The sequence below is a fragment of the Lontra canadensis genome, unplaced genomic scaffold (assembly GCF_010015895.1).
Source record: "Lontra canadensis isolate GAN:19392208 unplaced genomic scaffold, GSC_riverotter_1.0 scaffold8, whole genome shotgun sequence".
Lineage (NCBI taxonomy): Eukaryota > Metazoa > Chordata > Mammalia > Carnivora > Mustelidae > Lontra > Lontra canadensis.
This window is the reverse complement of record NW_022631002.1, coordinates 3885292-3912122: the sequence shown is the minus strand read 5'-3', so window position 1 is coordinate 3912122 and position 26831 is coordinate 3885292. Positions and strand designations below refer to the sequence as shown.

Genomic DNA, 26831 nt, shown 5'->3' with positions numbered 1-26831 from the left:
TCAAACCCCAGGCCCTCCTCTCGGGAGCCGTGTGGTTTCTGGAAACTGTTTGCACTGCATGCCCAGTGTCCTGATGATAACATCACCAGCCTGGGGGTGTGGGTGGGGGTTGGGGGGGAGTTGCCGGGGTAATGCTTGTGAGGCCTGCTGCCCGAGGAGCCTCTCTTCTCCCTTTGGGTTTGTCCTTTGTCAGTGGGGAACTTGTTCCAGCCGGGTTTGCTCACCGCTGGATACGCCAGTGCTTGCAACAGAGCCTGGCACACAGTAGGCGTTTAATAAGTACCACATGAATGTGGAGCTGGCACGATGCTTCAAAAGGAGGAGTAGGAAAGGGAAGGGACAGAGAGAACAGACGGTGGCCGGGTCACTTTTTATTGGCATTTGAGCTGCACCAAAAACCCTGGCAAGCGTTTGGACTTTCTGAACCTGAGCCACGCAGGCCCCGCCCACTCGCTCTCGGTCTGCTTCCCCATGTGCTCTGACCCTTCTGGATGCCCCCATGCTTGAGCTCCCAGAGGGGCCCTGCCCGCACTGCAGAGTGCAGGGACTGGTGCCGAGTGACCCGGTCGGAGAGTGCGGAAGGAGCAAGACATGATTCCCGGTCTTTATGCAGGGACGCGCCCCGTGAGGACGGGCGGGGTCCTCCTGCCCTTGTCCTCACGCAGTGGGTCCACACTCTCCTCTAGTCCTTCACTCCCCCCAGCCTTGCTTTCTTCGCTTGCCAGCAAGCGCCTTAGGTTTACGTGTTTCAAAGACAGTGCTTTCTGGCTCTAAATTGATTCATATTTACTTGTGCAGATTAAGGATGTTAAATGCCTGTGGGCAAAATGTAGCTAGATTAAGGTTGCTGCTCCCCCGGCTGTGGGACTGGCGACACTTTGTTCTCCAGGCCTCAGGTGACTGATCTGTGAAATGGGATCACTTACCCCAGAGCAGATTCCTTTGGACGTTTATGGGGATGGTGGAGGGCAAGCGCCTAGGCTGTAGCATGGTTTTGTCGTTGGCACATTGGGAATGCGTGTATGTGTGTGTGCATGTGTGTGTGTGTGTGTGTGTGTGAGTGTGTATGCGTGTGAGACGAGCGGGGTTTTATACCACCGTGCAGAGGATGGGAGTAAATAGAGCACGTGTGTATTCTGTGCCACAGTTTACAGAACCCACACCCTTCCCGGTTTTATTTGCTACAGTCCCGCGAGGTCACTTCCCTAGTCGCACTTTCCATTTGAGGTAGAGAGAGATGGGATTTGGTAAATTTGCAAACCCCCGGTGGAAAGTGCTTGGCACGTCGCCGGGCGCACTGCAAGCGCTCGGTGGAAAGGATAGTTCCAGGGTCCTGGCGAGGAAGCGGAGCGCGTCCTCTTCTCAAGCCCAGATCTAGGGACGCTCTGGTCCAGCCCTCCGCCCGCCGGGATCCCCGGCGCCCGCGGGAGGGGTGGGGGGCGGGGCTACATTTCCGCCGCCCTATCAGCGCCGCCGGCCTCGGGGGGGGCGGGGCGCGGAGGTGCTATAAGAGGCTGCGCGCGGGGCCCCTCCATCCACTGCATCCCTCCGCTGCCCGGTGTGCGGAGCCCGCGACCCACCCGCTGTGGACGGTGTCCGCTGTGCTGACCCGCTGTGCCGGCCCGCTGTGCCGACCGTGTCCGCCCTGTGCGCGCTGCTGCCGCTGCACGACCCGGGAGAGACGCCGGCGCGGTGGTGATTGGAGAGGCGCGCGGAGGTAAGTGACTTCCCTTCCTCTCCTCTCTAGGCTGCGGTTCACTCCGCTAACCTCGGAGGACCTGAATGAACCCGAGCAGATACCATCTCCTGGGGCTCCCTGTGCACAGGCACTATGCTGGGCGCGCTCCCTGTGGAGAAACTGAGGCTCAGCGAGACCAAGCCACTTGCTCTATATGACCTTACAGCCAGGGAGCAAGGGAGCTGGGACTCAAAGCCGGTGTGACTGCAGGATCCTGCTCCTTGAGCCTGGGTACCCTGACCTCCCTTCTGCAGTTCGCTAGCATCTGTTGCATTCCTGTGTACACAGTGGGCGTCAATAAATGGAAAACTGACGGCGCGAATGTGGCGAGGGGTTGAATGTGTCTCTCCACGTGTGGACGGCCAGGGTGATCCTAAGGGTACACCTTAGCATTCGGCTAAGGTTTACTGGGCTACGCCCCTTTATGATTTTATTTGCAACAAACCTGTGCAAGGTAGCCTTTCTCTTCCCATATTTCAGATGAAGATACTGAGGGCCAGAGAGCGGGAGTGAGTTGTCCAGCTAGAGCCAGGGCTGCAGCCCAGTTCTCTCTGCTTCCAGAGCTCCATGTCCAGGTGTGGGGCATGCCAGAGTTCCTGCAGGCTTGGGAGCGCATGCTGGGTCTGTCCAGCCGGAGTGGACATCTGCATACACTCCTCATGGGGGAAGAATGGTGCTGGAAGCTGAGGAGTTGGCTCTGCCGTCCCGGGGAGACCAGCTGCCCTAGATGGACAGAGCCAGGGAGAGCCCCTTGTGTGGTGCGGACCTGGAGCCTCCCTTGCCCAGGACTCAGCCAGTGGACGAGTCAGAAAAGGCTTAGCTCGTGCCTGCTTATTGAAGTCTAACTTCACCTGGGCATCTTTGAGCCAAAAGGTGAGCTGCTGCTCCGGTTGGGAGAAGCAGCTGGGAGCCTGTGCAAATGCCCAGCTTGCCTGGCAAAGTGGGTTTGTAAATTTCCACCCTGAGCGTTTGGGTGCCATGTTCTGGCAGAACCAGGTGACCCTGCCTTCCCCAGTAGGGTCATCTAGGGCCTTAATCTGCCAGGTGAGAGCCCAGGGTCCAGCAGAATGAGATGAAGGGCATGCTCTCTTCTCCAAATAGACTGAGAGGGGGGCCTTCTAAGGTGCTCTGTGTTTTGTGCCCCTGATTTTCTGCTTCTGCCTCTGATCTGGCTGTTTCCACATGGGAAGGAGGAGCAGAAGGTGTGGGAGCTGTATTGCCGGTGGGAGGCAGGTGTGAGGCCATGCCACTTCCCTGCATTCTCTTCCCTGCCACATACCTGGGCAGGCGGCCTCTTGACCCCCATTTCACAGATGAGCAAACCGAGGCTCAGAGAGGTAAAGACCATGCAAAAGGCCCCCTAGCTGATGTGCCATGCTGTCACCTCCAGGTCTGGCTGCTTGCAAACCCTGTGCTCTCAGCTGCTGGGTCCCGCCTCCTCTAAGACAGTTCTCTGCTGGGAGGGGGATGGGGTAGCTGGGTGATGGGTATTAAGGACGGCACGTGTTGTAATGAGCATGGGATGTTATACACAAATAATGAATCATGGAACACGACATCAAAAACTAATGATGTACTCTATGGTGACTAACATAATATTAAAAAAAAAAAAAAGTTCTCCGGGCAACCAGTAACTCCACGTCTGGCCCCGAACGTCACACCAAATGTGGTGTTGTCTGAGAGGGCTTCCAGGAAAATCCATCAGCAGAGTTAAGCCCAAGCCCCCATGTTCCCAACCCTATGCACCTGGGGAGGAGAAAGCAGGTGATTTTGATTTTTTCCGGAGTTTCTTATGACGTAGGAGTGGGAATAGTGACATTTATAGTCACACCAGGAGCTGAAGTTACCTGACGCTCAGAATGAGCCAGGTGCGCCCAGGATCTACACAGACACTCTCTCGGACTCCTTTAGGGGGTGGACCCTGGACCCTCTTCCTTTTTACAAGGAGGGGATTGAGTCTCGGAGTGATGAAGGCACGTAGGCGACATGACACAGCCAGGGTGCAGAGCGGCCCTCCAAGACGGGTCCCACCCCAGACTCTGGAAGAAGCTGTTTGCCCACTGGTCAGCTGCTTGCAGAACCGGCCGTGAGGTCAGGGCGTCTCCTGCTACGTGGGATCTGGATCCCTGCCCGACTTAGGGGTGGGCCTCGAGGGGATGACTTGACCCAGGGCTGGGACTCTACTTGGTGGACAGGTACCCGTGTCAACGTGCGGACAGCCTCGCTCTGGGACCCAGAGCAGCACCGGCTCCCAGAGCCCCTCCCTCTGAAGTGGAGAGGAGAGCTGGCTTGGCAGGGGAGGGCCCAGACCCTTGGCAGAAGCGCGAGAGGCCTCCGGAAGTCCCACACTTCATCCCTCCCTCCAAGACTCCTCGTTGGGTATCTGGCTTTTTGTAGGTTGCATTTGAAAACTGGCCTTTTAGAGGCGGGACTCTCAAATGCTGACTGACCCCTTTGGCCTTGTGGGAACTGGAACATTTCTCTGCACTGTCACCAGTGTTAATTTACTACGTATGGGAGGTGCCTCTGTGTCTGCTTGCTCCAGACCTAGGAGGCTTAGGAGGCCTTTTTTTTTTTTTTTTTTGTAAATTCACTGGTTTTTGATGAGTCCCAGATGTGCAAACCCAGCATCACTCAAAGAGGCTGATGGCTTGTCAAGAAGGGAAAATACAACACTGGCATCATTTCATTTTATCTTCAGTTAATGGAGCTGAGTAGCTGCTTAGCCCTTCTTGGGACGGGGACCCCGAGCCTCTCCTCAAGTCCTCGGTGAGGCACGCTGTGTTCTGGAACAAGAAGGGTAGGGCAGATCTGGGTGGTGGTTGGTGGTAGGACCGGCCATAACCTTTTTTCTTCTTTCTTTCCTTAAAAAAAGTATTTTCATGTGGTAAAATACACATAAGTACAAAATTTCCCATTTTAACCATTTTAAAGTGTAGGCTGCTGCGGCAATGAGCACGTTCCCAGCAGTGTGCCCCCACCACCCCTGTCTGGTTCCATCACCTCCAAGGGACACTCCATAGCACTATTACCTGTTCTCCCCTCCCCAGCCCCCGGCGACCACCAGTCTGCTTTCTCTAGATTCACTTATTCCGGAAATCTCATATACATGGAATGATGTGATACGCGGCTGTGGTGACTGTGTCTTGCGCTCAGTGTGATGCTCTCAGAGCCCATCCTCACTGTAGTGGTGTCGGTGCTGTTCCTTTTCGTGGCCGAGTAATATTCCTGTGCGGGACCGGACCACATTTCGTTGATCCGTCCTTCCAGCGACGGATGTCTGGGTTGTTTCCACCTTTTGGCTGTTGTGAACCACATTGCTGTGGACATGCGTGGACACGTCTTTGTTGGAACAGCTGTTTGCCGCTGTTTGGGGTCTGCACCTAGACGTGGAACTGCCAAGTCACACGGTCACTTGAGGGTTAACTTGTGGAGGAAATCGTGTTCTCCCTTCTTGGCTTCGTTCTTGAAGAAACACAGACTCAGCTCATCTCATTGTGGAATCGATCAAAGCCCTCCACGGTGAATGCAGGGAAATCTGGGTGCTCTGGGGGAGGTGTTGACAGTCCCCCCAGGGTCACGGCAGCAACTGGCAGAGAACCCCGTCTGAGGCATTATGCCTCAAACTGCATGGCTGTGGCTGTTTGTGGACAGCTGCCCCCCGCCCCCCCACCTTGTCAAGGCTGTGAGGACAGACGGTTTCTTGTGGTTCAGCCTCAGGGACATTTATCTTCTCTGATTGTCTCAAGTGCTGTGTCAGCTTAGACCAAAACCACAGGTTCCGGGGAAAAAGAAATTCATAAATGCGGATCATGCAACTTCTGGACCATCGTTTAAAAAATATTATAAATTGTGAAATCCCACATTTTCAACCCAGATTTCTGAACTGTGTCCCATTGTGAGGGCAGAAGGGCAGTATTCCAGCAGGAAAAAGAAGAGAGCTTCCATTTCATTCGCAGTCAAATGGTCCTGGAATGGAGCCTGTCCTAAAGTTCTTTCGGATTGGAAAAAACCCACTCTGATCTCTCCCGGCTTGGGAGCTGGATGGGAGGTGGATGGCACCTGCCAGGACCGACTTGGTGAGAGGCTGAGAAATCCTTCCAGAGCAGAGGCAAGGAAAGGTGCTAGAGAGCACCCCAAGCGGAGGGACCATGTGTGTACAAAGGTCCGGAGACGGGGAGGGGCCTGGCCCCCCTGAGGAAAATGACAAGGGGTTCCACACAGCTGGAGTCTGAGCATCAGACCCTGAGTGGTGAGGGTCTGCCCCGCGGGTGGGGCGAGTTTGGATTTTCTTTTATTTCTTTTTTAGGGAGAGTGAGTGGGTATGTGAGGAGGAGGGGGTTCAGGGGGCTCGGTGTAGAGGCAGAGGGAGTGACAGAATCCCAGGCAGGCTCTGTACCCGGTGCAGAGCCCGTCGCAGGGCTCCATCTCACGACCCTGAGATCATGACCTGAGCTGAAATCAAGAGTCAGACGCTTAACCAGTGGAGCCACCACGGCGCCCCGCGGGTCTGGATTTCCTGCCACGGGCTGTGGGGCTTACACTTGAGAACAGATTACTGTGAAATGAGCAGTGTTCCCCAAAGTGTGGGAAGCCATCCCCACTGGTCCCCGAGATGACCAAGCCTGGGCATGGATGCGGCCCCAAAGGTGCCTGATCAGGGGATGTCCTTCTAAGTCAAGGCGAATGCAGGTGGTGCTACCTGGGCCCAGCGCCTGTCCCACACCATGTTCCCCCTTTACAGCAAAGACAGAGCACCCTTGGCATAGAAGCCCGTGGCCGGCATCCGTGGCTGTCATCCGTGGCCGGCATCCGTGGCCAGCTGGCACGCTCTCACTTTGTTCTGTTTTCAATGTGTGAAGTTTTACTCCTGCCTTCCGTTCGAGGCAGAAGTGATCATGTCCTTTGCAAATGGTAATGACGGAAAATTACCTTTTCCAAGGCCATTTCTCTGCACCCTCAATGTGGGTCACCTATAAAAGTACATGGTACGGACTAGTGGAGGTAACAGGCCGGGGGCAGGGGCAGTAGGTGTGCCGAGGGTGGCAGTTTGGGAAGTGCTGGATTCGGGTGGGGCATGAGGTTGAGACTGTTATAATCTGGGGCCATGGTTGTCAAAATGGGGTTCCCTCTCCGGGGGTGGGGCGCAGCAATGTCTGGGAGCTTGTGAGGAATGCAGATTCTCAGGCCCCGTCCCGGCTTTCCTGCATCAGAAGCTTTGTGGGGGAGGCCGGCAATCTGTGTTTTAACAAGGCTTCCGGCATGTTCCGGCGCAGGCCTGAACGGGACTGTGCAGCTGATGAAGGCTTGCCCTGGGGCCCCGGCACCGGGATGGGGTGGAGACGGCTGGCTAGTGGGGGTGGATGTGAAGTTGTGTGGAAGGTTCTGGATACAGGGCCTGGTGTGACCCAAGAGACGTCACACGGCCAGACAGGAGTAAGAGCCGCGGGGCTAGGATGGCCACCTCCGTGCAGGGTGGAGAGGCCCGTGACAGGCTGTTGGTAGCGTCCTGGCTTTTCTTCCAGAAGAATGCTTTGTTGGCACTCATCGCTCTGGGGCCTGAGCACGTCTAGCACCTTCCTTCTGAGCACATTCACTGCCCACGTGTGCCTGGGAGCTTCCCAGGTAAATCTGTTTGGGAACCCCAGACGCCCCCCGCCCCAACAATGAGCGGTTCCCTCAGCAGGGCTGAAAACACAGCCGTGTGTCTGTATCCCGTCCGCTGCCGTCCCCTCTCTCTCTCCTGCCCCAAACCAGCTCCAACACAGCCGGTCTGTTCTCTCCGGGGGAAGCGCCCGGCGGCTGGAAACCCTGTTTATTCCCGTGAACCTTCAAGGCTCGGGCTCCGCTGGCCGTGAAGGTATTTTCAGCCTTGGCATCGCCGCACAAAGTGCCCTCTCAGACGTGGGATGAACTGGGCCCTGTCTGGGAGAGGCGGTGTCTGGTCCAAGTGGGAGGCCCCCGCCGGCCATGGGGCTTCATCCGGGCTGCAGTCTGAGCCCCAGGACTTGCCTCGGCCCGAGCCTGGTGGGGAGGCGGTGCAGCCCCCCAGGGTCCTTTCCTGCAGCTGGTGTTCTTGTGCCTCTCGAGCTTCCCTTGATCCGTTCTTAGAAGACAGAGCAATTTCAGACTTTAAAAAAAAATTATTAACGTTTCACATACCAGAGAGGAGGGAACACTCACTCACTGGTGCCCTGGTCTGTGGCTTTTCCCCAAATGCCCCCACCCCGCCCCTTCCACGGCCCCGCCCCCAGCGGGAACCGTTTCCCGACTTGTAAAGGCATAGGTTGGTTTTGCCTGGTTTTGAACTTGACATAAACAGAACGGAGTGCGGCTTCTTCTGTTCAGTGTGTGAGCTCTGCCTGGGTCATTCTATGCTGACCGGCTTTTAAAGCGTAAGTGAGACCCTGTCACCGTGGGCTGTACCCCTCCCCTCCCCCCCGCTGATGTTCCTCTTTGCATTTGGAGTAAAAGCAGGACTCACGGTGCTTCCAGGCTCCTGGCCACCGGGCCCTGCCCTCCTCATTTCCCCCCAGCTGCACAGCTTTGTGCCTGGCCCCGTCAAGCCAAGAGGGGACCATCCCCGAGCCTTTGACCCTGTGGTTCGTGCAGTCTGGAGTTCCCCTTCCTGGAGACTTGAGCGAGACCTTGCTGTCCACGCCACCCAGAGCGGTCCCTGTCCCTTCCTCTGCCGAGAGTTACCATCCCATTCTCCGGGCAGTTTTCTCATGCCTTCTGCCTTTGTCTGGTCACTGTGATGTCTCCTCCCTCTCCCGAGGGCAGATTGTCTTGCTTGTACTTGGGAAGGACTCCATGGCCCTGTGAGGACTTGCCATGGGATTTCCGTCTGCACAGCGGTGTGGAAATTCCATAGCCTGGTGCTGTAGGATTCTTGAGCTGTGCGTCTTAGAGCCTGGTTCAGAGCCAGGGGCCGTGACTCACCCTTACAGATACCACCCGATACCATGAATCAGGCATTTCAGGCGGGAGCCCGTTGCGGGTCCGGCCAGCCCCGTAGCCCCGAGCAGAGAGGATCTGAGCTGCTGAATTTACCCAAGAGGAAGGAAAGCGTGAGCAGACCGCCCTGGAACCACTGATTCTCTCCCCATCTTCTTTATCCCTGCGAGCAATTCAGGGCCTCACTGTCGCCTCGAGGAACTGGGAAATCAGTGGCTGAGGAGCCTTCTGGACAGCATGGGGCTACCTGGTGGAGACGTGATTCGAGCTGGGTCTGACCAGACGCCCACGCTTTCCCTCGCGGCCCCGGGGCCGTTCTGGACTGCTTGTCCCTGGGACCCCATGGTTTCCTCACGTTTATCTGAAGCTTTGCTGAACATCTACACCTGGGCCAGAAGGCAGGCAAGGGGTCCCCTGAGTGGGGTCCTGGGTATTCTGAGAATATATTAATTTATTGTCCCGTCACTTTAAAATGACTTTTCTTATTGACTATCTTGGTTTATATTGAACACACCTGGTTTTTCATTCTTTTTTTTCTTTTGCAAAGTGAGCTCTCAATCTCCTTTTGCCCAGGATTTTGTATATTCTCCGTGTACTATTTAAGAAATCTTGGGGCACCTGGATGGCTCAGTCAGAGGAATGTCTGACTCTTGATTTTGGCCCAGGGCATGATCTCAAGGTCGTGAGTTTGAGCCCTGCGTTGGGCCCCATGCTCAGGGTGGAGTCTGCTTGAGATTCTCTCTTTCTCCCTCTCCCTCTCCCCCTCCCCCACTCTTCTTCTCTCCCTCAAGTAAGTAAATAAATAAGGAAAATCTTTTTAAAAAAATCAAGGGGCGCCTGGGTGGCTCAGTCGGTTAAATGTCTGCCTTCGGCTCAGGTCATGATCCCCGGGTCCTGGGATCAAGCCCCGCGTCGGGCTCCCTGCTCAGCGGGAAGCTTGCTTCCCCCTCTGCCCCTCCCCCCACTCATGCTCACACTCTTGCTCTCTCTCTGTCTGTAATAAATAGTCTTTAAAAATCAGGGCGCCTGGGTGGCTCAGTTAGTTAGGCGACTGCCTTCAGCTCGGGTCATGATCCTGGAGACCCCAGATCAAGCCCCGCATCGGCTCTCTGCTCAGTGGGGAATCTGCTTCTCCTGCTGACCTCTCTCTTCTCATGCTCTCTCTCTCTCTCTCTCTCTCAAATAAATAAATAAAATCTTACAAAAAAAAAAAAAAAAAGAAATCAGATGGGTTTCCTGTAGGCTCTTGTCAGCCATCTGTCTTCGGTTGTGGACAACCCAGGACTGGGGGTGGGGAGGCTTCAGGGAAGGATAAGGGCCTGCCCCCTGCTGTGTGCAGCCCTAATCCCGTGGGGAAGAGTTTAAGGAAAACGGGCTCCCATGGAGGAGGGGAGACACCCCCACGCCCCGGGGTCTGGTGTTCTCCCAGATGTTCATCCCTGGATGTTCTGGCCAGTCCCGGGATCTGCCCCAGACATGCTGGGGTGTCCCTCCTCCCCACTCCCAGCCACAGCTTCATTCCGGGAATGTGGGGTGGTTTGTGGGTATGACTGTGATCTGCCCTTGGCCTCACCAGCATTTTGAGTTCTCCTCTGTGCTCCCGGGAAGAGCCGAGTGCGGGGCACCCTTGGCCTTTCGGCTTAGCTGCTGTCACCTGGGACGGGCATGTTCCTAAATGAGCCCGGATGACACAGGCGGGAGGGAGCGCTGCCCTGAGTTTCGGGGAGCTGCACCTCAGGCCAGAGCGTAACGGTGCATCTGCCCTCGCAGACATTCTGTGTGAACGTGGGCAGGTTGCTTCTCTGTCTGGAACCTCCGTTCCCTCACTGGTAGGACAGGGCCCGTAACGGCCTTGACCCTGTCAGCCTGTGGACCGTGGGGGCGGAGGACCCACTTCGGGGCCCACAGGTCCGCACACGCACCCCGGAGCGGCGGGCTGTGGTGCCCGTGAAACATGGTTGTGGAGCAGCTAACACTCACCGGGTATGAAGCGGGACACGGCCAGGGCCCGCCAGCCGCGGGCTGGCACCGGCTCGGTGCGCTTTGTTAAATACTCAGGTTGGGAGCCCATTACACGCGACCATCCGTAAACACCAAATCACGGGAACTTACAGTTAACTAAGTCCTCTTTACAACGGGGGTCACGAAATTCTGACCTCACCCCGTTCTGACCTTTTACGGCACTTCACTCTTATCTCGGTCCCATGAGGGGATGGTGTCCGTCCCCTGCGGCGGAAAGACCGCACAGCAATGGCCATCTCACGTCTTTCCAGAAATCCAGTGGTCAGGGATCTCCCCTGGGTTGCTTGAAATAGGCCACCGTGGGAGTATTTGTGCCGGAGGAACGGACAGACGCCACATACCAGGGTGATTTTTACTTTCTGGACTGTCAGTGTTCAGACATTTGCCAGCGTACATGGGTTCCAGCGCCGAGGAAGCCCGCGGTCCAGCGGGAGAGGCAGATGGTAGGAGCAGGCGTGACAGTGACAGCGAGCGCTAGGGCTCCCGCTGCTTCTCGGTTCAGCTGAGACTCAGCTCCGGCAGGAGCATGTCGGCAGTCACGGCACATGAACTGGGTCATTGTCATTGATGGGAGTGGACCATGAACATATGTACGGGCAGTTCCTGGCCAGAGAGTCCACACGAATGCCCCAGACCTGGTTCATTTTTATTGTTGTAATTTTTTAAAAGATTTTATTCATTCATTTGATAGATCACAAGTAGGCAGAGACAGGCAGAGACAGAGGGGGAAGCAGGCTCCCCGCTGACCGGAGAGCCCGATGCAGGGCTCGATCCCAGGATCCTGAGATCGTGACCTGAGCCAAAGGCAGAGGCTTTAACCCACTGAGCCACCCAGGCACCCCTTATTGTTGTAATTTTTTTAAAGTTTCGGCATGCCCGACGTGGGGCCCGCACTCACAACCCCGAGATCAAGAGTCGCACGCTCTACTGACTGAGCCAGCCAGACTCCAGACCTGGTTCGTGACGTCTTGGAATCTGCTTCCCCAGAAATCTGGGAGAAAGTGGTCATGGCTCAAGACAGGTCCTGAGGAAAGCGTGTTTCGAATTTAGGGCACAGTTTTTAACCCCCACATGCATGAGACGTTTAATATGCTGTTTAAAAATTAAGTTTTTGTGTCAAAGCAGAGGTGGGGCTCTGAGATAACGTCATGAAGAGAGACTCCACATCATTAATCCCGGCCTTCTAGAAGCTTCTTCACACAGTGCCTCCAGGGCACATGTAGCATCGCCATCCTCCTTAGAATAGCGAACACTTACAAAGCACCCACACTCATGCTCTAACCGGGCCTCAGGTGAAAGGACGCTGCTTTCCAGAAGCTTCCTGGCGCCGGAGCTCGTCCGCAGACCTGCCTGTCTTGTTCACCCCTGAATCGCCGAGGTCAGACGAGCCCTGTGATTCCCGGCTACCTTACAGACGTGGCCCCAGGGGCCCCGAGCAGGGACACGCCACGCAGCCAGCAAGGGGCTGCATCACGCGTTGACTCAGCCAACGTTCTAGGTCGTTCTGGGCAGGCCCGCACCGTGTGGCGTCCTTGCTCGGCTCTCCCAACCTCCTCGGGAGGACGCGACTACACATTCATTTCTTAAATATTTACCGGACACCGACGTGTCGGGTGTGGGCCATTCGGTGGAGAACGAGCCCGACGGGTCTGGGGCGGGTGGGGGCTGGGACGGTGCGGTGTGATTCAGCCGTGACCCTGGAGCGGGGTCGTAGCTGGAAGAGCCAGAATCCATCGGGCTGGCCCGGGGCAGGGAGGGGGCAGGACAAGGCGGTGGGATGAGCTATGGGAACAGCATGTGCAGGAGGGAAGAGCTCTGGCACAGCTCGGAGCTGCCGGCCGGCATACGCAGCGCCGAGATCCATCTTCCCGGCAGAATCTTCCAAACACAGGCAGGGCCCTGCGGCCTGACCAGCGTGCCCCAGGCACGCCCCCTTTCTCTCCCTTGCTCCCGAGAGGCACGTTTGGGGGCGGCCTTGCCCGGGAGGTGACCCTGAGGAGACGGGTGTCTGCTGATCCCTTCCCAGGCCACAGAGCCCTGGCACGGGGCAGGGGGGCTGCAGAAACCCATTTCGCATCTCGGCGCCTCCTCTAACTGGCCACACGGCCTCAGCCGCACCAGGCAGCGTGTCCTGGACTCAGTTTTCTTTTCTGTAAAACAGGGTTGGAAATCACCACCTCCCTGGCACGCTCCAGGTGTATTTGTGAGCTCTGGGCAGTGCTGTAGGAATCTGATGTTCTGTGGCTTTTGTTAGCCAGCCTGGGGTCTCGCCGTGGGCCCTGGGGCCCGAAAGCCCCACTCCCCTCCCCACCTCCCTGGTGGCCTGACATTGGGTACCTTCTCACAAGACCTTGGCATGTCGGTGTCAGGGGTCAGAGGTCAGCTCTGAGAGAGACCCAGAGAGGCTGGATGTGTGCCAGGCCCGGGGATGGAGGCATCTCTCGGTGAAAGGTCACCATGATGTAAGGTTTCAGTCCCCTGGGGGTGACACACGGGTGTCTTCTCACCGCCAGGAACCACTGTCTGTCCCAGAGGTTGGCGCGCTGCCACTGGGTCCCTTTCCCCACAGGCTGTGGCTGGGCTCTCCTTCAGGAAGCCCACTCTCGGGGAGGCAGGGCAGCGTAAGGAAAGGGCCCTGGGACAGCACAGGCTGTGTCCCAGCGCTCGGTTTCTGCTCACCAGCTGTACGAATTCGGGCCTTCTGGACATGGCAGAGGCCTCAGTCTCCTCTGTAAAACGGAAGCAGTATAGCCCGAGCCTCCGAATCATCGGTGGGTGAGAGGAGAAATCCAGGGACCGGCGCACAGTAGGTCTCCCTCAGCGTCAGCCTCCCCAGTCGGTCGGGGTCTGTACTTGTCCCTGGGAAGCCCCACACAGCCCCGGACTTCACACGTGTCTCATTTGAAGAATGGGTTTTAATTTTAATTTAATTTGAAAGGGGCTGAAGGGTTTAGGCCCTAAGTTCTGGTTGAACTCTTGGAGCGGCAGAAGCTGGAGGGGCTGCTCAGGCCCAGGGTGCTGGCGACGCCCCAGCGAAGTGGACCTAGGCCTCCTGATTTCCCGTGCCCCCCACTGCCCCTTCCCCACAGTGGCCAGTGGGGAATTGGGTCCATAGTTCTGTTTATCCAGTATTTTCTCATACTTCTGGAGGCCCAAGCCCCCTCTGTGGGCAGGGCGGCTGTCCCCTGAGGCCTCTGTTCTCTGCCTGTGGACACTGCCTTCTCCCTGTGTCCTCACACGGCCCTCCCTCTGGGGGTGTCTGTGCCCCAGCCCCCGCTCTTAGGATGACAGCCGTCGGACTGGACCAGGGTCCACCTAATGACCTCAGTTTTATGTAATGATCTCTTTAAAAGCTCTCTCTCCAAATATAGTCATGCTCGGAGGTGCTGGGAGTCAGGATCCCAGCCTGTGAATCTGGGGGGGCGGGTCACAGCTCAGTCCCGAGCAGCACCGTGCAGGGTCCCGGGAGGAGAGCTGCCAGCCCCCTCGTCCTCATGGTTCTGCTGAAGCCTTCGTGGTGTCGCGAAGCCTAGACTTAGCAGGAGTGGGACAATCTGGGCCTGGCTCCTCCCCTGTGAGGACCCCCAGGCCCTCTGAGCTCTGGCCAGGCCAGACCACTCTCAGAACCCGGGGTGCACGGGGCGTGCTTCCCGATGCTGTGAGCTGAGAGACCCAGCACATGTCTGTCCCCGCGGCTTTACAAATTCTCTGTGGGGCCTTGCAGACAAGTAGCCTACTGTCAAGTGCATGGTGAAGGCCATTTGTCTTGTCTTTTGGAGTAAGGTCTCACTCGCTGGAAGGGTGCCCTTGGGACCAGCAGTTGCTTCCTTGTCTCTTCATGCTTTGGGATTTTGTTTTCTTCTATTATTGATATTTTTAAAAACCAGAGCTGTCCAAAGGATAGCATGGGCTTCCTGCCGTGGCCCACCCCTGCAGCCCTTGCCTTAGGGTAGCGCTTTGCAGTTCTCCCAACACAGTCTGTCCCCCTAAAGTGAACAGAGGTGGACAGTTTGCCTTCTTTGCTTGACATTTTAAAAATACAAATAATACGTGAAAGATCAAAAGGAGGGTCCTCACATTCTCCTTCTCAGTTCCCTTTCCCTCACCCTGGAATCAGCCGGCACCGCGAACCTGGCCTGGTTCAGGTGTGGTTTTACTACATAAACACATACACGCCCCACGTACACATATGTTCACACAGACAGACACATGTATGTGTGTATATGTGTAAAATATGCACATATAATACACAGAGATGCATGTATGTCTATATTCATGTACACCCATAAGTTACACAAAATATAGTCTGTGGGTTTTAAAGTTGGTGTAAATAATACCTGCCATCATTTTCTCCAGTTTACTCTTCTGACCCAACCTTGGATTTGGGACTTGGTCATGCTGATGCTCACATGGCTCAAAGTTGTTCCTTTTTCTCTGCTGTGTAATACTCCATCCGACTGCCCACCGTCTATTTACCTGTCCCCCAGGAGAGCTGTTTGAATGGTGCCCGCCAGAGATCGAACCCCCACCCAGGCTTGAGTCTGGTTCACTCACAGTCGAGTCCTCGGAGCGATTCCGTTTCATGCCTTTGGGGGTGCCCTAGCCCTCTAGCTGCCGTGGACCCTGTGCGGTGGTGACGCCCGGCAGCTGCTCCCTGACGGTGGTCTCTGCTCTCCCCGCGTCACAGAGGGCAATCCAGTGTCAGTGTCTCAGCATCTGTGCCAGCCTGGCCTTCTGCGGCTGGGAAATGCTCATATATGGCGGTGCGACTCATCCTGGAGCGAGGTCGGGACCCCAGGGGTCTGCGTTACTGGTTTGAGTCCCTGTGGGGCAGGCGAGCACGCAAACATCCTTCTGTGCCGTCCCATCCCCGAGGCGCTGTCCCAGAGGGAACTCCCCTGGAGGGGGGCTGCGTCTCACCCAGTCAGGAGAATGCTGGGCGTCCCTGCTGGGTGGTGGCTATTTTTGTCCAAAGCACGGCTGGGTCAGGACCCTGGAGAGTTTCCAGGGTCAGAGTGGCAACTGCCCCATTGCCGTGGCTGCCTGGCTGCACGCTCAGCCTCGCACTCGTCCCTCCCTGCCCCTCCGCGTCCTGCCCCTGACGATGCCTCTGCTGGCCGGTGTCTTACAAACCCAGCCAGCTCAGCCCATGAGAACTGGTCACGGCTCATGTGGGGGAAGCGCGGAGAAGCCTTGATGGGAGGACGGGACCCCTCGGTGTCCCAGACGGGTCAGCCCCCCCGGTGGGCTTCCGCAGCCTCTTCCCCCAGCTCCTCGTGCTGCCCGTGGCCGGCACTGCCCTGCAGTGGGGGGCTGGGGCGGGGGGCAGGGGCTGTGGTTTCCCTGGGCTCTCGCCCCAGCCTGGGTGGGAGCTCCCCGAGGTGAGGCTCAGTGCCCAGTGAAGGTCCCGTGCCTGACGGACTCTGCCACGGTGGCAAGCCGAGCGAGACGTGTGAATAAGCACACTCCGTCAAGCCTGCGCTGGCTTCTCGGACCCTCTGGGACCGTCTGGGGCGTGAGGAGCCAGGGCAGCCACATCCCTCGTGGCTGGGGGACCTCGGTCACCGAGCTTCTGCGAGCCTCGGTTTGCGTGTGTGCAGAGTGGGGGAGGGATGGCTGTTCACGGGTCAAGCCCAGGCTGGAGCTGGTTTGATACTGACCGACCTCTTTCCCCGCTACCTCTGCTTCCCTCAGAGCTCCCACGCCCCGGCGCTGCCTCGGAGCCCAGCCTGCTTGTCACCCCCGTCCTCGTGGCCTGCGTGGCACCATGAGCTGTGTCCTGAACAGAGTCGTCCCCTTGGGGCTGGTGCTCCTGGTCTGCGGAGCCCAAGGCGTTTTCCTGCCCAACATCACTCAGTTGGAGAAGCTGCTCAGCAAATACCAGCAGGACAAGCCGCACTCCCGGGTCCGGAGGGCCATCCCCAGGTCGGACAGGGAGGAGATCCTCATGCTTCACAACAAACTCAGGGGCCAGGTGTACCCCCCCGCCTCCAACATGGAGTACATGGTAAGTGCAGGTGCTCCCGGGGCGGGGGGGGGGGCTGGGGTCCATCTGCTTTTGTCTCCAGGGGCAGGGTGTGGTGGGCTCAGGGCCTCCTGGCAAGAGAGGGTCCCCTGCCTCTGTTCCTGACACCACAACGGCACTCGTGAGTTCCCCGTGCCGAGGAGCCCAGCCCAGGGCCCCGCCCTTGGCTCTCCCCTGGCCTCTTTTCAAGGCGGAGTGGAAGGTCTGTGCGCTGGGCTTTGGCGAGTCCATTCGCAGCTCTGCTGCCTCCTTGCTGTGTGACCTGGAGGTGTCCACGGCCTCCACTTTGAGAATCCCCTTCTCGTGGTTCCGGGACGGTTTGATGACATCACGTGGTAAAATGCCCTGCACCAGAGCTCCCACCAGGGGCCAAGGTCACCGTAGTCACTGAGCACCTTGGTCTTCATCAGGCCCATTTTGCCGCCTTCCTCTGTCTGAGCAGCAGCAAGGTCGAGTCCCCGAGAGTTGGGGTGTCTGTCAACAAAGGGCTGGCAGAGAGGGGGGACAGTGGAGGGTCTCCCGTGAGCCGCCTGGGGAAATCCCATGCGTAAGGAGCCAAAGGGCAGCTGGCCCTCCAAGTCCACGCCTCTGGCCCTGCCTCCACACACCCCTGTCTGTTTCTGCCAGCAGCGCTTCCTGTCCTCCCAGCCCTATGATGCACCTGCTGCTTTTCTCCCATTTTATAGACTAGGAAACTGAGGCCCGAGGTCAGAACTGGTAGTGGCAGAACGGACTACAGGACCCAGGCCACAGCCATCATCCCGTGCCCAGTTTGAACCTTGGCACCCCTACTGCCACTGCCCACTTCCTTCTGGCCAGCCTGTCCCCCCAACACCTTGGTCTGCCCTGGGGCTTATCACCTCCCACGTTGTCCCCCGATGGCCTACCCTGAGCCCTGCCTCCTGTTCCCTTCCCGACCTTTGGGAAATGTGTCTCCAGCTCGGGAGCCCCAGGGCCCTCTGTGCCCAGGATGGAGCCCACATGCTCTGGCTGGAGCTCAAAACCTTCGATCTCGAGCTCATCTGTTCCGAGAGGCCACTGGGTATTCCCCGAAGATGCCGTCAGGCCCTCCCTCCCCCAGGAGTCCTGTCCCCACCTTGTGCCTTATCCCATCATAAATGAGCCTCACCCAAGACCCAGCTCCTCTCCCTCCTCTGGACTCCACTGTCCCCTTTCATGCTGCCCTGTGCTCCGAGGCAGGGGTGCTTGTGATCAGGGACCCTCCCTTGTGCCTGGCAGCCCCTCACTGTCGCTGTCTGTACCCTCACGAGGTGTCCTGTCACCATCTATACCACAGATGAAAGGCTTGCCCTTCTGGGCAGACACCCTTGGAGCAGGGCTGTCCTTTGGGAACTCGTTACGAAACCATTTCTTTCTTCCCTGAGGAATGTCGCCCAGGCGCTCACTCTCATCTTAGGGGGAAGAGTGGGCACCCGTTCACAATACTGATGCGTCAACAGCCGGTGCAGGCCTTTTTAGGGTTAAAGGTGTAGAGAATTAGAGTCGAATTCTTCGAATTCTTCGCGACTTTGGGTGTGGACTCTTTCCCCATCCTTCCGTGGACCTGGTGGTCTGGCTTGGTCCCCGGAGGGTGGGCAGGGGAGAAGGACACTTTCTACCTCTCCGGACAGATGGGCCTTCCTCCTGGCCCCCTGCCACCCCAAGGCCCTATATGGTGCCCGCCTTGGAGCAGGGGATTTTCCTTGGCTTGGAGCTTAACTGAGTCCCAAACGCCCCAGGATCCTGGCTGCTCCCCACCTCCTATCAGGAACAGGCTGATCTTCTCGTCTCTGCTCTGTGCTTGTCCTGGGGCCTGTATGGGAGGTTCGTTGCAGGGAGCAGGGCTCACATGGGCAGCCTGGAACGAGCCTGCCACATTTTCCTGTTGGTTTATTTTGTGTTATTTCGGGATTGGAGCTGGGATCTGGGTCCTTACGTCTCAATGGCCTGTGTGTCAGGGAGGCTGAGTGTTGGTGAGTGTTGTTGGGGCCGCCTCTGAGCAGAGGCCCGGAGGCGGAGGCGGGGGAGGTAGCCTGAGGCCCAACCCCTCCATCCCCGGCCTGCCCATCTGCTCGCATCTCCCCCCAAACAAGGAGCACTCATTTGAGAAAGTGTCTTGAAAATCCAGCTCCTTGCTCAGCCCCGTCTGCTGGGGCTTCAGTTGGGTCCTTTGAAATCGCTTTAGCCCTAAGGTGGATTTTAAAATTCCAAAGAGTTAAGACACCCTATTTTGAGTTTTTATAAGTGGACAGGCTCTGAAGCCAGCCTGCCTGGGTTTAGGGGAGCTGCTACTTGGTCGCTGTGTGACTTCAGGCAGATTAGTTGGCCTCTCTGTGTTAATGTCTCCTCACCTGCACGATGGGGACAATAAAAGCACCTTTCTCATAGCATTGTTTGGAGGAGCGGATGAGATAATGCATAAGTACTAAGTAAATGTTAACTACATTGTTGCTGTGACTATTTTAGTAACTTGTTATTTTAGCGAAGTGGGAACGGCACGTGGTGAAGGCATGCAGAGCAAGCCGAGAACAACTTGGCAGCCAGATCAAGCTGGGTTGTTAAAGTTCTAACTTCCTGCTGTGTGACCTTAGGCAAGTTGCCTAACCTCTCTTAGCCTCAAGGAGTTTTGTGTGTGTGTGTGGTTTTTTGTTTTTGTTTTTGTCTGCAACAATGGGAAAATATAACATACCTCAGGGGCTTATTCCAAGAAGTAAATAAGAAAGTGGTGCTAATAATATTCTCTGGCAAGTGGCAGGTGTTCAGGGACAGGGCTTAACCCTGCCCCTGGCACATAGTAGGTGCTCAAGGAAGTTAATTTCCTTAATATCAAAATACAGTTTGTTGAGAGCTGCCCTGCACCTTGTCTGGGAGCTTGAGGCCTCTCATTCAGCTTGCCTCCAAATCCTGTTCTGGCACCATCGTTAGCCTAGATGGGGAATCAGGCTCAGAGATGTGAAACCACTTGTCTATGGTCACACAGCCAGCAACCGGCAGAGCCTGGCCCCGGGGATAGGCTCCCCTCACACAAACACTCTCACCAGTGCCCCCCCACTGCCCAGGTCTTTCCCTCCTTCTTCCCTCAGTCGTCCCTCTGGGGGGCAGAGAATGCTCACCTGTGCCTCTCTGTGGTCTTTCTATGTGACGGGCTCAGCTGGAGCAGAGAGGAGGTTGGGAGGTGAAGGGCAGGCCAGGAAGGAGGCCTTGAATGCAGGGAGGGGAGAGAGCTATGTCCTTGTTGGGCTGTGTCCTCTGTCTCCAGCCAGAATTTCAGAAGCCCTTAGCCCCCAGAGATCTGCCAGGGCCCTCCCTACCGCCCTTCCCGCTGAGCTGTAGAAAACGTTATGGACGCAGACCAAAGGCACACAAGGTTCACGTTGATCAGAATAAACATTGAACTTCTGAGAAGCCAGTGGGCCTTGGGGTGGGGTCAGTGCCTGCACGGGGTCTGCCCTGCCTCCCTGGACTTTGGGAAGGGCCTTGGCTAGCCACGGCCAGAGGGATCTTGGTGCTCCCCCCACCCCACCGCCCTCCCCTCGAAGCAGATGCTGTCTGTTCCATCATGGACCATCGGCTCCTTGCTTGGAGATGGAGTCACCAAGTTGGTCTAGGTAGTTGGTTTGGAAGGGGGTGAGCCACAAGTCTGGAAGACGGGAAGGTGGAAATCCAATGTCACGGGATACCGTGGGGTCTCAGGATGGGAGTGGGGGCTTGGATCGGGTACATAAAGGGAGCAGCAGGAGAAGCACCCAGCAGAAGGCAGGCCTGTCCCCTCTGCATTGCAGGCTGTCCCGGGCTTGGGAGAAGGATCCCAGGCAGAAGAGACACAGTGCCTGGTGGGCACGATGGCGGCGGGGGGGCGGGGCACTGTCGGCAAGAGTGGAGTCTGACGTCAGAATGGACCTGGGAGGTCCCGTGCAACCGAAGGGGGGGTTGTGTCCAGGGTCTGAACTAGTCCGCAGAGGCGTATGCCCTAGGCCAGGCCTCAGCCCTGGACGTTCTGGAGTCTCCGGCGTTGAGGCTGGAAAGAGGTGGAGGTGGGGAGGCGCTCGACTTCACGACATGCCATCCTGGGGGCCACAGCCAGCGCTGTCAGTCTCCCATTCCTGGCTACGTCCCGGGACCCTGCCTGTCCTTCTGTGAGCACCTACTGTGTGTGCAGGGCTGGGGCTCTCCCGAGAGGGAACAGCAGTTGCTGGCCTGCCTGCGAGCTGGGGCATCTGCCTGATGACCGGGAGGAGGCGGGACAGCAGCTGGCCAGAGGGCCGCTTGGCGTCTGTCCTGCCACAGAAGAGCAGTGACCCCGCTGCTTTGTTCACTGTGTTCCTTCCCGGGGAGCTATGTGCGTCCCCGGGCCAGCTGGGAGGCAGGCCGGGTGGCGCAGCCTGTTTCAGATCCTCTGGCCCAGACCCTACCCTTGCCCCCATGCCTCACCCCGCCCTCATTCAGGGTGGGCTGTGCCGCAGGAGAGCCGGATGGGCCGAGGCCAAAGCATTTTTTGCTCCCCCCTTTTTTTTAAGAACAGTAAAATGCATAAATCATAAAATTCACTCTTTTGACGACTTTTAAGCCTACAGTTCTGTGGTGTGAAGCACATTCGCAGGGCTGTGCCGAGGCCACCCCCATCAGCGGGACTCAGGCATCTTCCCATTTCATGGATGAGGAGGCAGAGGCCACGGGATGGGCTTGCCCGTCTCACGGGCAAGCGGGAGCCCGGAGCAGTAGCTGTGTGGATGGCCATGGGCCGGGCTCCCCTGAGATCCTTGCGGCCCTGCCCCTTCCCGCTGGTCGGGTCAGGAAGCCATCCAAGCCCTGCATGGCACCCAGTGTCCAGGAACAGAGCCCTGGCCCGGGCTCCACGCAGGGCCCACGAGGGGGGTGCGTGGCTGCAGGTTTGGCCCTTATGCTCTTCCTTGACTCTGGCGGGGCTGTGTCTGCTCTCCCTGCAGACTTGGGACGAGGAGCTGGAGCGGTCAGCGGCGGCCTGGGCTCACGAGTGCATCTGGGAGCACGGGCCCACCAGTCTGCTGGTGTCCATCGGGCAGAACCTGGCGGTCCACTGGGGCAGGTAAGAGCCGTCGCGGTCCCCCCCTTACGTGTGAACCAGCCGCCTCTGTGGGCACCTGCCGTGTGCTGGGCTGGGTGCTCGCCCTCCATGGCCACGGTTAAGTCTGCAGGACCCCCTGAGCCATTTACGTGTGGGTGAACAGGCTCGGTGCTCAAGGGCGCTTCTGAGTAGTTGCAAAACGGACGCGAGCCTGCTCATTGGCTCCAGACACTGACCCCCGGGCTCGGGCCTTCCAGCTTGGGGGCCCCATTCTACCGCCTTGAAAGGATTCCCGAGCCCGTTGCAGCAGGGTTGGGGGGACACTGGAATGTTGGCCTTGCTGTGCTGGGTCAGGGTATCTTCTCTGCCCCCCGTGTCTGGGTTCTGCTCCTTCTCCAGGCCCAACCAGGTTCTACCCGGTGAGCAGCTGTCCCTCACCTCACCCTCCTTGTCCAGCCTCGGGGAGGCTCCCCGTTACCACCGAGGCCCTCTGGCCCAGAGGAGGCCCTTGAACATGGCCTCTAAGAGGCGCCCTCCTGAGCACCCACCCGGCCGAGGGCTGGTTTCCTCAGGGGACTAGGCGAATGGGCCTTTGCTCGGTGCAAACTTGCCAACCGACCAGACAACATGGTGTGGACACGGGTCCTCCGGGGGTGGACCCAGGGCTGGCCAGGGGCTCAAGCCCACTTGTGCTTTGCTGCATTGCTGAAAATTTGGACAGGACTTGAAGTACAGGTTGCCCGACTCGCGGCCCAGACATTCCCCAGCCCTGTAAGCGCCTGGGTTCCGTGCGGCTGTGAGCCGTCCACTTCCTTTAGGTCAGTGTCTTTCTGGAACAGAACTTGAGCCAGTGTCGCGAGGGGTCCAGATGGAACCTGGCAGAAGGGAATCAACACTGTTATTATTTAATTATTATTATTTTTGGTCTCCTGCTGAATTCTGCTTTTTATAAAATCAGTCTTCCGGTGGCATGAAAAGAAAACGTCTACAGGGAGAAAACCCATCATTCCACTGGCCTGGCTCGGCAGCCGGAATATTCCTGGACTCCTGTGTAGCCTCTGGCTGTGGGCCGCATATTTTTTCATCGTGGTAATGGTGGCCAGGACAGCCTTGAATTCTTTCCCTCCTTCTCATACACGATCAGACCCGTCTTCTGTTCCGTGGCCGTCCTGCTGATCCTGGTCAAGGCTGCCTTCAGGCCGTCAAGCCGATAGGCAGAAAGTTAGCCTCTCCGTTCTTGGAGCCGGTCCTGCGGTGGCTGTGTCAGGCTTAGTGCTGGGACGGATGGTGCAGAGGACACAAAGATCTTGCCCCTGCGGGATCCACAGTGCCGACCTGCTTTCCCCAAGAGACCCCCTCATTCTCCGGGCCCCCGTAGCAGCCTGGCCATGGCACTCCGGGGACACGGGCGGGCATGGGTGTCCCCATGCAGCCCTGTGGCTCCGTGGCTGTGTGGCCGCCAGCGTCCTTCCCCAAGCCAGCCCCGACTACGTCACTGACCACCGCCAGGCGCTCTGGGCTGTGACAGTAATTGTTACAAGACCTCTAACTGCCCGCCTCACCACAGTGCTCTCAGACATGGCCAGACCCCTTGTGTCTTCTCTCTTTATCGAAACCGCTTTGTTTACATGTGCTGGGGCCGCTGACTGGGGATCTGTGTCCAGTTTGTTTTCTTTCCCGAGAAGAAAGCAACGATGCCAACCTGGGTGGGTGGGGCCGAGTGAGGGGCCATGGCCACCCATGGTGATGACCAGCGTGGGGGAAAGGGAGGGCTCAGGGGATTAGACTTGAAATAGAAAGTTCTGGAAAGGGTTTGCCCATGTGATCTCAGAGCTCTGCCTCTCTGCAGGTTTCTGTATCTTCTGTTTAGTTCTATTTCTATTATTTATTTTCGACCTTGTATCTGAGTCCTTGGGTCTTCCCCCTGCTCCCCAGCAGGTGAGGAATGCAGCCAGCCACGACGATATGGAGACGTTAGCCTCTAGGCTCTCCCGTGTGCCCTGTCCCCCATCACCGGCTGGTTTTGCCCCTTTTAGATCTTCCCTGGTGTTCTGTCTGTGCATTACCCGGATGGCTACTTACTTGCCGTTTTTCTCTGCATTGACTTGAAAGGGGCTCAAGTCCGTCAATCAAGTTGTTTTAAAGAATCACACCTGGGAAATACCGGGTTTGTGGGCATAAATACATAATTGTAATATAAATAGTGACTTGTTGGGGGCCAGGCAAATGTTTCCTGCACACATAGTTGGCCTGTGGGCCTCCCAGGGACTCTCCTGGAACCCAGGCACTTTGGGAATGCCAAGGGGGCTCCTTGTAAGTTTGGGATCTAGGCACTTACAGCAGGTGCTGGACAGGATTTGGGGCCGTTCACCCACAGCAGCCCTGTCCTCTAGCCTGCACTGTGGACGGCTGTGCTGTGAGCCGTGGTCTCAGTCTTGGGTGGGTGGTGGCCGGGACGTAACCAGCTGGTCTGCCCCGCAGGTACCGCTCTCCCGGCTTCCACGTACAGTCCTGGTATGACGAGGTGAAGGACTACACCTACCCCTACCCCCATGAGTGCAACCCCTGGTGTCCGGAGAGGTGCTCCGGGCCCATGTGCACCCACTACACACAGGTAAGCCCCGAGGCCCTCGCTGCAACCTCAGCCCAGCACCCGCAGACCCCGTCACTCACCTGGCCCTGCAGACCTGCTCCCCAGTTGGAAGACTCCACTCTGTCATTACCATAATGTTTCCCTTTAATTTGGTGTTCCTTAAAGTCCGGCTGCTGGGCCTAGTGTGCATTTGTGACACAAGTGTGGAAACTGGGAGTAAGCGCTAGAAACGTGTGTGGCAGTCCTCTGTCGTTGGCACATTTTCCTTGTGTGTGATTTGTTTCTCTTTGGGGTGTGTGTGCATGTGCATGTGTGTGTGTGTGTGTGTGTGCGCGCGTGTGTGTGTGTTTAACAAACATATGGATCTTCAGGGATTAGGGAAAAACTCTGGTCCATCAACCCCTTCACAACATACACCCTTTTAGGGCCAGCACCCTGGAGATCCAGGGCAGACTAGGTTGCCCTGTTCTGCCTTGTCTGGGGTTCTGACACGTGGCTGTCATCTTTTCAGATAGTCTGGGCCGCCACCAACAAGATTGGCTGTGCTGTGAACACCTGCCAGAGGATGAACGTTTGGGGAGATGTTTGGGAGAATGCGGTCTACCTCGTCTGCAATTACTCTCCAAAGTAAGAACAAGTAACATGGTTGTCTGGGTTGGGATGCGTTGTCCAGCCATGGAGGACCCAAGGGAAGTTGGACTAAATGGTGAGGTCTCTTCATTAGTTTGCATAACAAGACATCTAGAGATCGGTGCATCCAGTTAAGCTTAAAAGCTTAGCAGTGTCCATGAGGACTCAAGCTCTTTCTATTTCCCTGCTGTACTAGCCTGTCCTCATGGTTCCAAGATGGCTGCAGAGCACCGTGCATCACATCTTCCCAAACTAAAGGGACAAGAATGGTAGTAAAGGGCTTTCTCTTAGGTCTTTCTCAGCCCTGGCCCACTTTCTCCTTCTGTCATTGACCAGAACTAGACCACTCACAGACGGGCGATGGTGGGGGAGGCGGAGACTCCCCTAATTGGCTTCAGTGAATGAAATTGCCCAGTTGGCTTTGCAAGTCATCTTCTGGGACTCCCAGAGCAAATCAGAAGCTGGAGTAGCTGTTGGCTGGCCAACCGTGGGGTGTGCCATAGCCAGTGGGATGAAAATACGCAGCAGATATCACTCTGGGAAATGTATTCACGCTAAACCTAGTTTTTGCATTTTTATATTTTCCCTTCTAGAAAAGACCACACTGAGCCTGTGTCTTAGCCCCCTTTTTCCTCAGAGCAACCTGATGTCATCAGTGGATGTCCCTCTATTGACTTACCTCCTTTGCTCATCAAATAATATACCACTTCTCACAGCATTGCCCTCCCCGTGTATAGCCTGTGGTTTGCACACCAGCCACAGGGCTGGCTTCCGCCCTTGCGCTGGCCCTGCACACAGGATGCCCTCCTAGCATATTTGCTCAGGGACTGAATGAAAAGAGGATGACCTCACTCATTTGTTTTGGGTGAGGAGAGGCCGTGAGGAGGTGGGATGTGGGGGAATCGCTGAGGTCGGGAGGAAAGTAGATTGTCTGTCGCGCGTCTGGCCATGTCTCAGCAGCCCACAGGCCCGTGTGAGGGCAGGTGGATTAGGTCACTGCTGGTGGGAAGGGGAATGCCAGCCCAGTGGAAGAGCAGAAACTGGCCCCCTGTGGCGGGGTCCCCAGCAGAGTGGCCAGTGGGGCGTGATGGATATTTCGATTCGACTCTTTATATTAAAAAAAGAAATACACCTGAAGATTCTATCAGAAACAGAATCTGCCTTTCTTAGCGCCCAGCTGTCTTCTTGAAAAACAGAATAACGTAGGGATCGTACCCATGTCTCAAGTGTGCGGCTCGATGAACCCCACACGTGTCTGCGTGGGCCAGCCAGCCTGCGTGGCCATGACCAGGGGCCAGAGGCCATGCGTCCCAGGTGGAGACAGGGCGTGCCTCTGGGTGCTGGTGATTCCCTTCCTCCCTGTGTCGTCACGTGGCCATTCTTCTGTGTGTGCACAGAGAGGGAGCAAGGGAGAGAGTGGGGCTCCCCAGTGTCCCCTCTCTTAGGGACACTGATCCTGGTGGATTGGAGCCTTATCCTGTGACCTCGTTTCCCTCACTCACCTCCTGGGATGCCCCGTCTCCACACACAGCCATCTGGGGGTTAGGGCTTCAACGTGGCAATTAGTGGGCGGTGGGGAGACACACACTGAGTCCGTGTGACACATGTGTACCCCTGTAACTACCACCATTGACATCCCTCTGCACTGGTCGGTGTCCGCTTTGGACCCTCATGAGAATGGACCAGACACGTATGTCCTTTCTTGCCCTGTGTCTCCTGCTCAGCGCCATGCGTTGGAGATTAATGCATAGTGTTTTCTGTCCAGTGGGCCATTTTGACAGCTGTGTAGCCAAGAGTCTGAGCCCCTGGCCGTGCAGGACGC

General features: G+C 57.0%; 1 protein-coding gene across 1 annotated transcript in view; it reads left to right on the top strand.

Moving 5' to 3' along the window:
• The first annotated feature begins 1649 nt into the window (after window positions 1–1649).
• The window catches only part of CRISPLD2 (cysteine rich secretory protein LCCL domain containing 2), a 60733-nt gene continuing 35551 nt past the window's right edge, over window positions 1650–26831 (top strand). Inside the window, exons 1-5 of the mRNA XM_032853838.1 lie at window positions 1650–1717; window positions 16412–16724; window positions 21689–21807; window positions 24268–24400; window positions 24891–25006. Coding sequence (XP_032709729.1) covers window positions 16485–16724; window positions 21689–21807; window positions 24268–24400; window positions 24891–25006 — 608 coding nt within the window. The 5' untranslated portion in view covers window positions 1650–1717; window positions 16412–16484. The remainder of the gene's footprint in view (window positions 1718–16411; window positions 16725–21688; window positions 21808–24267; window positions 24401–24890; window positions 25007–26831) is intronic.